We start from the raw sequence: 12202 nt of genomic DNA on the forward strand, positions 1-12202 counted from the left end.
TACGCAGAAATTCTAGTGTTTCTATATCAAACGGTGTTGTTATATTTCAGTCTTCTGTGATGTATATAAAGTGTAATATTGGGATGCAACCTCGAAATTGAATACATTTGAACTTTATATCTGACATGATACAGTTGACTTCTTTTTTTTAGGCCCATAACCATGTGAGTGAGGTGTATACTTTTGTTTCAAAATAGATTTGTTTAAGACTACCAAGAAGAACTCTGTGTGACCCTGATTTAGCCCACTGCAGTAAAAGGCTAAAGAAGGATTTTTAAGACGTTAAGTACAATTCTTACAAGCTTGATTGGCTGGTAGCTTATTCTTTAGATGGTTGGAGCTGCTGGTGAACCATGAGGTGCAGGATTAATCAAAGTGACACTGGACTAGTGCACTTGCCAGAGTCTTTACGGTGTCTATAGCTAGGTTTCCATCCAATCGGTGACTGCTTTTGTATGTGAATATTCTAAAATCTTCATAAAAACAACATGCCATTTCAGAGTTTCCTTTAGGAAAATTTGCGCTGGACAACATAACAGGGAAGATTTTCATTTACCAGCCAACACCATCAATAAAAAAGGGATGTTGGCCAAATGTCCACATTTACATGTCCTTAATAACAGCCTATGGCAAGTTAGGCTACTTTCTTGAAACAATAATTGTCCACCTCTCGGTTCAGCTGTCAGAGATTTGAGAACTAAATGTATCAGGGCATTGCTAGCAAAGGCATAGGTGTCCACTGTATGACATTATTTAATATATATATATATATATGAAGAGAAGTTTAGTCCTAACCCCAGAGAGATAGAGATATGCCCGTGGCATGCTATGACACCGACATGCATTTCTTTATGTCAAGTGGCTACTGCGTCTGCCATACAGATATAGATGTACAGAAGGAGAGTCATTCGTTCATTTTCAATCCAAATATTTTGTGTGAAGATAAGTGTTATATTGTTCGATTATAGGAGTAACTCTGGTAGGCCTGAAACAGTCTTCCTCACCCGAAGTGCGCCGGGACGCACCGCCTTCATATCATAGGCCTGCAGTAGCTAAAGCTTAATAACAGCCACACCACACCTAACCTCCACAAACGTTTCTAAACTAAAAAAGACAACGGAGTCCAAAAGCCCCATTAATAAATTCCATGACAGAAGCTACAAATCAGGCCAGCCTCTCTGATCTATAAAGCAGTAGTTTCAGTCCTCGCACCATAATCACTACATCTGCTCTGCTCCCCACTACAATCAACTGCTGGGACTGGGAAGGAGCAGTATTAATCTGCCCATGCTAGAATTATACTTCCTTCTCCTAAAGTAGCTAGGGGAACAGAAACAGCCCTTCTGCATATATTGAATTCTCTGAGATCACAATAACTCTTGTTGTGATGAAGGATGAGTAACAAAGTTGCTACGGAATCATAAAAGGAGGTTTTTATTTTGGTTCACTACATAATCCAGGTCTACCTTGTGATCTGTGATTTGTAACTAAACAACGGAAGTCTACCCTAGTGATCGGGGGAGTACTGTGGAGGAGTCATTTTGACAAAATGTTCTTCCTGAAAGCTTCCATTTATTTTACTTCTCTTTCTTTATGGCTAGAGGGCCATCTGTTTGCAATCTATACTGGGTTTATATTCAAAAAGCGTCTCAGAGTAGGAGTGCTGATCTAGGATTATTTTGGCCTTTTAAAGCATAACAATTAAGCGGCTGGACCTGATTCTACATCATTCAGCACTCCAACTCTTAGACATATTGTGAATAGGGGCCCTGGTCTAGAATGATATAAATCTAGAGAGAGAAGATAACTACAAGCAAACTCACCTTGGGACTTTGGCCTGGAATGTATTCATGTGCTAAAATAATCAATAGACCAATGAAAGTGCAGATCAGGTCTAGTTTTCCAAAGGGCCAGCTGAGATATATATATTGCTATATCATCACCACCACCACAGACATCAATAGAAAGTGCTAAAGCATGTCAAGCTCTGTTTTCCTTGCCCTGCAGAACCTAGAGCCATTGTTAATAAATATGTCGATAATGTGTATGATGACTCATTCTCTTTATAAAGACAGAGGCAGGTGAAAAGGTCTGTCTGAGAGCGAGAAGCTCAGGACAATAGGGTGGAGCTCTCTCAGAGGCACTGTTCCTATTGAACATTTGTATGGCATTAATCTCTATTCAAATGGCCTTGTGCTTAGAGTGTGACTTCTTTGTGACTGAGAAAATCACATTACAGAAAGGGTAACACTGTATTTAGGATATTCTCTCATAATGCCAAAATGCTGAGGTCTTATCCTTCCTAGACAGGGTTAGGGCTAGTACCAGGTGAAGGGTTTAGGCTAGGGTTAGCACCTCCATAGTTAAGAGGAGCACCACATCATACTTGGACAGGGTTAAGGTTAAGGTCAGGTTTAGGGTCAGGGCTAGGGTTAGGACCTCCAGACTGCAGGAGCGCATGACTTCAGACTTGGCCAGGCTTAGTGTTAGGGTTGGAGTTAGGGTTCAGGCTAGATTTAGGGCAGTGGTTAGGGTTCCTACCTCCAGAGTAAAGGAGAGCACCACATCAGACTTGGACAGTGTGTTCTCGTCCTCCTGACCCATGTCCATGATGGAGGTGTTGTGTCCTTTCTTCAGCTTCTGCAGTTTGAACTCTCCTCCCTTGGACACCGGCATGCTCTCTAGGTTGGCCATCAGCTGGTTCACTGACGCCTTCAGCTCCTCTATGTACATCTGCTCCATCTCCTTCGACACAAACTTGGGGAATTTGCCTCCCTTTGAAGAAGAAAAAAATCACATCAATAAGTATGAGTTACAGAAGGGTTTTTACCATAACAAGTCAGCTTTTGTGTCCATGTGGGCTGGTCATCCCGATGAAGCAAGACACTATAATAATAAAATAAATTAAAATCAAATCCAAATAATGTGTTAATGTATTGTCAACACTAATGTGAATACATGTCATTCAATAGATTACCAGATATAGCCTACAGTATATTAATTGTGACGTAAAGCTGTTTCTACAATAGTGAAGCTCTCGGAGAACTCGCATCGTGAAGCCGTTTTGATGCTTACAAACTGTTTATTCAGGTTTATGTGTGGCTCTGCACAATCTAACCAGTGTGTTGATGTTCTTCTGCTGCAGTGTGTATAGGCTATCAGACTCACCCTGGCAATCTGATCGGCCATCTGCAGGCGTCCATCCAGCTCCCGTCTGATCTGGGCAGCCTGCTCGTCCAGGTTGTCCAACTAGAGGGTCAAACACAGGAAGAAGTGTTTTGCACACATATTTTAAAATAAACTTGTCCTGGTGTTGGATTAGAGAGCATAATGGCACTCGCAAGTCTGAGTTTAATCAAGCAATGTTTTGACCCCAACTGGGCCTTCTTCAGGACAACAGGACAGCAACACATAGGAACCTGTGAGCATCGCACAACTTTTCTAGAGATTTTAATATTGTAGAAACTCAAATCACTGCTCCTGTCACACCCTGATCGGTTTCAGCTGTCCTCGTTATTGTCTCCACCCCCTCCAGGTGTCGCTTGTTTTCCCCGAGAAGTGTGAGTTCCACCGCTCTACAATCACCTTTCTGGGATATGTCATTGCTGAGGGCAATGTTCAGATGGATCCTGGAAAGGTGAAAGCAGTGGTGGATTGGCCTCAACCAACGTCCAGAGTGCAGTTGCAATGGTTTCTTGGTTTTGCAAACTTCTACCACCATTTTATTCGGTACTACAGCACCCTGGCGGCCCCCCGCTCAGCACTCACCTCTCCCAAGGTACCGTTCAAATGGTCTCCAGCTGTCGACAAAGCCTTTGTGGACCTAAAGCATCGGTTCACAACAGCACCCATTCTCATCCATCCGGACCCCTCGCGTCAATTTGTGGTAGAAGTGGATGCTTCGGATGTTGGAGTGGGGGCAATTCTGTCCCAGCGATCTGCCCAGGACCAAAAGCTTAATCCCTGTGCCTTCCTGTCCCATTGTCTCAATCCTGCTGAGAGGAACTACGATGTCGGCAACCGAGAACTTCTGGCGGTGAAGATGGCGTTGGAAGAGTGGAGGCACTGGTTGGAAGGAGCACAACAGCCATTTCTGGTCTGGACCGACCATAAAAACCTGTAATATCTCCGTACAGCCAAGCGCCTCAACTCCAGGCATGCCCGGTGGGCCCTCCTGTTCACCAGATTTAACTTCACCATCTCCTACCGCCCAGGCTCAAAGAAAGAAGCCTGACGCCCTATCCCGCCTATACAGTTCTTCTGCCACACCCTCGACCTCTGAAACTATTCTCCCTACCTCATGCCTTGCTGCCACTGTGGATTGGGGTATTGAGAACCTGGTCTGTGAGGCACTGAATACTGAACACTGAATACTGGAAAGTATTCAGACCCCTTCCCTTTTTCCGAATTTTGTTACAGCCTTATTCTAAAATTGATTAAACAAAAATGTTCCTCATCAATCTACACACAATACCCAATAATAACAAAGCAAAAACAGGTTTTTAGAAAAACAGAACCTTATTTACATAGGTATTCAGACCTTTTTTTAATGAGACTTGAAATTGAAGCAGGTGCATCCTGTTTCCATTGATCATCCTTGATGTGTCTACAACTTGATTAGAGTCCACCAGTGGTAAATTCAATTGATCGGACATGATTTGGAAAGGCACACACCTGTCAGTAAAAGGCACATGACAGCCCACTTGGAGTTTGCCAAAAGGCCCCTAAAGGACTCTCAGATCATGAGAAACAAGATTCTCTGGTCTAATGAAACCAAGATTGAACTCTTTGGCCTGACTGCCAAGCATCACGTCTGGAGGAAACCTGGCACTATCCCTACGGTGAAGCATGGTGGAGGTGGCAGCATCATGCTGTGGGGATGTTTTTCACCAGCAGGGACTGGGAGACTAGTCAGGATCGAAGGAAAGCTGAACGGAGCAAAGTACAAAGAGATCCTTAATGAAAACCTGCTCCAGAGTGTTCAGGACCTCAGACTGGGTTGAAGATTCATCTTCCAACATGACAACGACCCTAAGCACACAGCCAAGACAATGCAGAAGTGGCTTCGGAACAAGTCTTTGAATGTCCTTGAGTGGCCTAGCCAGAGCCCGGACTTGAACCCAATCGAACATCTCTGGAGAGACCTGAAAATAGCTTCGCAACGACACTCCCCATCCAACCTGACAGTACAACTCCCCATCCAACTCCCCATCCAACCTGACCAAATATAGGTGTACCAAGCTTGTAGCGTCATACCCAAGAGAACTTGAGGTTGTAATCACTGTGAAAGGTGATTCAAAGGCACTGTAAGTGTATGACTGGTGCATGGCAGTAAGTGCCAGGCACACCGTGTGTATCTAGTGTGTTTCAAGAATGGTCCACCACACAAATTACATCAAGCCACCTTGAGACAACTGTGGGAAGCATTGGAGTCAGCCTTGGCTAGCATCCCTGTGGAATGCTTTCAACACCTTTTAGAGTCGATGCCCCAACAAATTGAGGCTGGGCGAAATGGGTGCAAATCAATATTGTTCTTAATGTTTTGTGCAGTCAGTGTATACCTCTCTGAAGTACAACTAAAAGCTCTAAGGAATTATGGTATGAAGTTATAGCCTGGAAATGCTTGCTTGCATAGAAGTAAGCAATGCTTCCATAGAACGTAAGGAGTAATGCATCCCTATAGGAGCATCTCTCTTGAGACCCAGCTGTATTGGCTTCAAGGTTCCCTGTAGATTAATTTGCCGCCATAAGCAAGTAAGCAATGACTCCCCATTCCCAAGACGTGCATCTCTCTCTGCATGCTGGGAGTGTTTAGTGCATGCTGGGAATTGTATGAGCGAGTGTTGTCTGGAGTTAGATCGCCTGTTTTTTCCTTCTTGTTTTACTTTTCTTGGTGGTTTTCCTTTTTCTATGCATGATTAAGGTGATTATTTGTTGTGGTAGAATTAAGTATATTGTTTTTCTTGTCTAAATTTTCATGGCTTTGGCAGGGGTGGCGACCCACATGGGGACGCCGTCCCTGTCACTTCAGTGCGGCTTGAGGTGTGTTATTGAAGCTACTGTCACTGGAGGAGTTTCTGTTCGCCATTGGAGAGAAGGTAGGCTATGAGAATGTTGCTTATGCGTCACTGATTAATAAAACCGTGGTGGTTTTTCTTAAAGAAGAGTGTCTTGTTGAGCATGGCGTATTTCTTAAAGGTATGTTTATTCAAGTTACGCCGCTTTTTTTTCTCAATCAACAAGAGTAACGATTTTGAATGTACCGCTGTTAACTCCCAATGAGCAATTGGAGTGCGAGTTATTGTGGTTTGAGAGTTCAATTAAGATTGTCCCGTTGGGTTGCAAACACCCGGCTTTGAAACAGGTTTCGGCGACAGGTGTTCATGTTTTTGGACTCACCGGAATAGACTTTGGAGTTATCGTTTAAAGTGACAACAGACTGTATATGGCTTATGCTGGTACGGGTAGTCAACAGTGTTTTGAGTGTGGGAATGTTGGCCATAAGCAACGTGCTTGCCCGAAAAGGGAGAAGGTGGAGGGAGGGGCGCAGGTGGTCCTCATAACACCTGGGCTCACTGACGTAGGGAGAGGCGGGCTGACAGTGGTAGAGCAGACACAAGCACCTGTTGCTGAGGAACAAGTTGTCCATGTTGATGGCACGGAGTTGCAACTTGTAACAGAGGGGAATGGTATGCAGCAGAAAAATATTGTTGTAGGAGGTAAGGATGGATCTGGAGAGCCATTTTCTCAGACTGGGGGGGAGATTCCCACTATGAGTAACGGGGTACAGGAGGGGGTTCAGGTGGGGCTAGTCTCCCAGGTAGTGGAGGAGATGCCCGGTACGAGTGATGGACTGTTGAGAGGCATGTGGCAGAGGGGTCAGGGGTCTGAGGCCTCAGTTGAGGAGGATCAGGAGAAGGATATGGATATCTCTCTTGATATGATAGCAGCTGGTGAAGACTCAGTTTACAATCTAGATGAGGTAAATGGGTTCCTGGATCAGACTTTTGGGAAATCTGTCAGATTGGCAGATAAAATTTTTAATGTTACATTTTGAGGTCAGCTGTGATGTAACAGAAGACGGTGGGATTAGACCAGTTGCGTGAGAAGCGTTTTCGCTTGAGGAAATGTGTTAATGCTGTCACGGCAGCAAAATGTAGTGGTAAACGTGGTAAGGTTAAGAGAAAATTAAAATGATGATGATCGTGAGAGAGATGCCTCATGCCTCATAGAGAGAGAGAGAAAAAAAACACAGTCTGGTTTCTCTGCTTTCTTTTGCTTTTCCTTTCTCTTTTCTATATGGAGTTACCAAGGGTAGGTTCTCAAAATTAATGGGGGAAGGGACAGGAATAAGAGGGCTTGGGTATTGAAAGTAATAAAACAGAAAAGGCTTACTGTAGTTTTTCTGCAGGAGACCCAAAGTGATGAGGCTAATGAGGTTGACTGGGATATGTGGTGGGAGGGGCAGCATACACTCAGTCATGGTACTAATTTCAGTGCTGGGGTGGCAATTAGGATGACTGTGGTATCTACAACAGAGATTGTCAAGGGTCGGGTTTTATTGGTCAAGGCGGATGTTATGGTTATTTATTTTTATTTTTAACCTAGGGCAGTCGACATTGCAACGCAAACAGATGGTCTGCCTTCGTCTCTCTATTGGGAAGGTGACCATGGATGACAGTGAAATGCGCCAACATGCCAGGGATTTCTACTCTGCTCTCTAAGGCGGAGGATTGTGATTCTCTGTGTACTGAACAGTTGTTACATGGACTTCCTCAATTGGGCCCTGAGCAGAGAGTTGCTTTGGATTCTGACATTACTCTGCAGGAGCTGTCCACAGCAGTTATGCAGCTCTCATCAGGCTGAGCCCCTGACATCGATGGTTTACCATTTGAGTTCTATAATCAGTTTTGGGGGGCTTTTTATGAAGTGGTGTGAATCTTTTCATGAGGGTTCTCTTCCTGTTTCCTGTCAACATGCTGTGCTTTCATTGTTGCCAAAAAAAGGGGGATTTGGCTCTTCTAAAAATGACGACCTGTTGCATTTCTGTGTGCGGAATATAACATTGTATCTAAATGTCTCTCAAACAGGTTGAAAGAGTATCTGGGGCTCTTGGTCCACAAGGACCAGTCTTACTGTGTACCTGACCGCTCTATTGTTAACTTGTTTCCAATAAGAGATGTTTTAGACATTTGTACACTATTTGATGTGAATGTGGGTTTACTTTCTTTGGATCAGGAGAAGGCTTTTGACCGTGTGGACCACCAAACAATGAAAGTATTTGGGTTTGGGAATGTTTTTCGTTGTTGTCTTGGATGAGTTTACTGTATGCTGGGGCCTCATGTATGGTGAAGGTGGGGGGGTGGTTTAAGTTGCCCCATCCCCGTCCAAAGGGCTATCAGGCAGGGAAGCCCAATTTCAGGGCAGTTATATTGTCTGGCAATTGAACCAATGCTTTGTTTTTTAAGAGCGAGGCTTACTGGTTTCTCTGTGCCAGGGGTAATGAAGGGTCCCACGATAGCACTGTCTGCGTTTGCAGATGACGTGACAGTTTTTATTACAGGGGGTGAGGATGTTAAGGTTCTCTCAAACGCTCTAAAGGTGTATGAGGGGGCCTCCTCAGCTAGAGTCAATTGGGAAAAGAGCGAATTGCTGTGGGCAGGTCAGACAGGTTCCGCTCCACGGTTACCATGGTGGCTTCAGTGGGGCAGAAATGGGATGAAGACTGGAGTTTTTTTCTAGGCTCTGATGTCTTTCCGAAAAAGAACTGGGAGGGTGTAGTGGAGAAAGTGTGTGCCAGATTGTCAAGGTGGAAATGGTGCCACCTGGTGCCAAATGGTCTTATAGAGGAAGGATGCTAGTTGCCAATAATCTAGCTGCCTCTACGCTGTGGCACAGACCAATGATTTTACAGCCACGGTGGGGGGGTGGGGGGGGGGGGGGGTGGTCATACAAGGGCTTCAGAGGACCCTTGTCAATTTATTTTGGTCTGGACAACAGTGGATTTAAGCTGCGGCCCTTTACCTGCCACTGCATGAGGGTGGGCAGGGTCTGGTGGACATTTCTTCCAGGATCATGGCTTCAAGCAACCCAGAGACTGTTGTACTGTGACAGTTCTAGCTGGGTCGACACAGCCTATACATTGATGAGGAGACCGGGCTGTTTAGGCTTAGACAAGCATCTTTTCCTCTTAAAGCTAGAGGGGGGTGATTTTGTCTGGCTTGACTCCATTTTATGAGTCCGTTATGCAGCTTTGGAGAGTATGTGTCAAGTCCCGTAAGGCCGGCATGCCACCAGGGATGTGGCTTTTTGAAGAACCCGTGCTCTGGGTTCAGCCAGCCTACGTTCATGCCTATTAGGTGTGGGGTGTACCAAGCGGGGTCATCTGATGCGGAGTATGAGCAGATCGTTGGAGGAGCTCGGAGAAAGAGCGGGGATCTGATCATCTCGCCTACTGAGGAAGGTCGGAGCTGAGGTCTGTAATTCCTTGCCAGTACTTCATCGGCAGTATGTGACTGACACTTCCAATTCTGATCGGTGGACGGAGGGTCTGGATTGTGTTCCCTGCACTGAATGTTAGTGCTGCGGCGGGGGAATTCAGGGAGGACGTGGGGATGCTGCTTTCCTTCCATACCCCAGAGCTGGGGGAGTTCAAGGCGGTGGGAAAGAGGGCTATGTACAAAATCTGTGTAAAAGTGTCCCATGCTTTAACCCCAGAAGGGGTAAAATCGACGAGGTCTTCTCCCCAAAAGGCTGTTAGCGGTCTTTATACAAACTGCCTATTGAAAAGAGGACATCTGACCTCCAATGGAGAATAATACATGGAGCCATAGCCACCAATATGCATCTGGTACACCTAGATCCTACTGTTGGGGAAGGGTGTCCATTCTGTGCTGAGTCTGAAACTCTGGCACATCTGTTCTTACACTGTCCCAGGTTGGTCGGGATGACCAACTGTTATAGACCTATATCCATCCTGCCCTGCCTCTCTAAAGTCTTCGAAAGCTAAGTTAATAAACAGATCACTGACCATTTACAATCAAACCGTACCTCCTCCACTGTGCAATCCGGTTTCCGAGCTGGTCACGGGTGCACCTCAGCCACACTCAAGGTACTAAACGATATCATAACCACCATCGATAAAAAACAGTACTGTGCAGCCGTCGTCATCTACCTGGCCGCTTTCGACTCTGTCACCGTATTCTTATCGGCAGACTCAATAGCCTTGGTTCACCAACTACTTTGCAGACAGAGTTCAGTGTGTCAAATCGGAGGGCCTGTTGTCCGGACCTCTGGCAGTCTCTATGGGGGTACCACAAGGTTCAATTCTCGGGCCGACTCTTTTCTCTGTATATATCAATGATGTTGCTCTTGCTGCCGGTGATTCCCTGATCCACCTCTACACAGACGACACCATTCTGTATACATCTGGCCCTTCTTTGGACACTGTGTTAACTAACCTTGAAACAAGCTTCAATGCCATACAACACTCCTTCCATGGCCTCCAACTGCTCTTAAACGCTAGTAAAACAAAATGCATGCTCTTCAACCGTTCGCTGCCCGCACCCGCCCGCCCGACTAGCATCACTTCTCTGGACGGTGCTGACCTAGAATATGTGGACAACTACAAATATCTAGGTGTCTGGCTAGACTGTAAACTCTCCATCCAAACTCATATTAAACATCTCCAATCCAAAATCAAATCTAGAATCGGCTTCCTATTTCGCAACAAAGCCTCCTTCACTCACACCGCCAAACTTACCCTAGTAAAACTGACTATCCTACCGATCCTCGACTTCGGCAATGTCATCTCTAAAATAGCTTCCAATACTCTACTCAGCAAACTGGATGCAGTCTATCACAGTGCCATCCGTTTTGTTACCAACGCCCCTTATACCACCCACCACTGCGACCTGTATGCTCTATTTGGCTGGCCCTCGCTACATATTCGTCGCCAGACCCACTGGCTCCAGGTCATCTATAAGTCTTTGCTGGGTAAAGCTCCGCCTTATCTCAGCTCACTGGTCACGATAACAACACCCACCCGTAGCACGCGCTCCAGCAGGTATATCTCACTGATCATCCCCAAAGCCAACACCTCCTTTGGCCGCCTTTCCTTCCAGTTCTCTGCTGCCAGTGACTGGATCGAATTGCCAAAATCGCTGAAGCTGGAGACTTATATTTCCCTCACTAACTTTAAACATCAGCTATCAGAGCAGCTAACCGTTCGCTGCAGCTGTACATAGTCCATCTGTAAATAGCCCATCCAAACTACCTACCTCCCATATTCCCATATTGTTTTTATTTAGTTTTCTGCTCTTTTGCACACCGGTATCTCTACTTGCACATCATCATCTGCTCATTTATCACTCCAGTGTTAATCTGCTAAATTGTAATTACTTGCTACTATGGCCATTTGCACACACTGTATATAGACTTTCTTTTTTTCTATTGTGTTATTGACTGTTTGCTTGTTTATTCCATGTGTAACTCTGTGTTGTTTGTGTCGCACTGCTTTGCTTTATCTTGGCCAGGTCGCAGTTGTAAATGAGAACTTGTTCTCAGCTGGCCTTCCTGGTTAAATAAAGGTGAAATAAAAAAATAAAAAAATATAAAATTGACCTGATCACTAGTTGGTTCTCAGCTCTGGGAGAGGTTCTCTTCCCAACAGTTTATATTTGGGCTAAAGTACAGGTTTAGTAGAAGGGGTGTAGTTATCTTGCTTCATTTTGTGTCAGGGGCAGCTAAATTAGCAATATGGAAACCACGAACAGAACAGTGCTCGGGGACAGGGGTCTGTGGATGTGGTGGGAATGCTGGAGGGGATGTTGGCAGTGAGACTGAGGGTTGAGTTTGCCTATTACAAAATGGTTAACAATATTGATCTGTTAATGAGAACATGGGGTATTCAGAGGCTGTTGTGATCAGTTACAGTGGAGGAAGATGTGGTGTTGTGTTTATAATTGATGTGTAACCATGGTTTTGTATGAGTGTTTATGGTGTTGTGGGTTCCTAGACCCAATAAAGGTTATTTAAAACTCAAACTCTCTCTCTCCTCTCATCATAGCTGTGTGTGCGTGTGTGTGTGTTGTAGCATTGTGACATGTCTACCCTCCACTCTGCCCACACACTCTCCCAGATCCTGCAGTAACATGATGGCTTAGCCAGGTTTGCCCTGCACAACAGTCACTTCCATTCCTGT

General features: G+C 45.2%; 1 protein-coding gene across 7 annotated transcripts in view; it reads right to left on the reverse strand.

Annotated features, from left to right (window-relative positions):
* Nucleotides 1-12202, reverse strand: part of LOC120025942 (calcium-dependent secretion activator 1-like) — a 145903-nt gene that overhangs the window by 48603 nt on the left and 85098 nt on the right. For all 7 annotated transcript variants that reach the window (XM_038970729.1, XM_038970713.1, XM_038970696.1 and 4 more), the window contains exons 4-5: nucleotides 3165-3249; nucleotides 2542-2771 (exon numbers count right to left, since the gene is read on the reverse strand). In XM_038970729.1, coding sequence (XP_038826657.1) covers nucleotides 2542-2771; nucleotides 3165-3249 — 315 coding nt within the window. The remainder of the gene's footprint in view (nucleotides 1-2541; nucleotides 2772-3164; nucleotides 3250-12202) is intronic.

The sequence above is a fragment of the Salvelinus namaycush genome, chromosome 2, assembly GCF_016432855.1.
Source record: "Salvelinus namaycush isolate Seneca chromosome 2, SaNama_1.0, whole genome shotgun sequence".
NCBI classification, from domain to species: domain Eukaryota; kingdom Metazoa; phylum Chordata; class Actinopteri; order Salmoniformes; family Salmonidae; genus Salvelinus; species Salvelinus namaycush.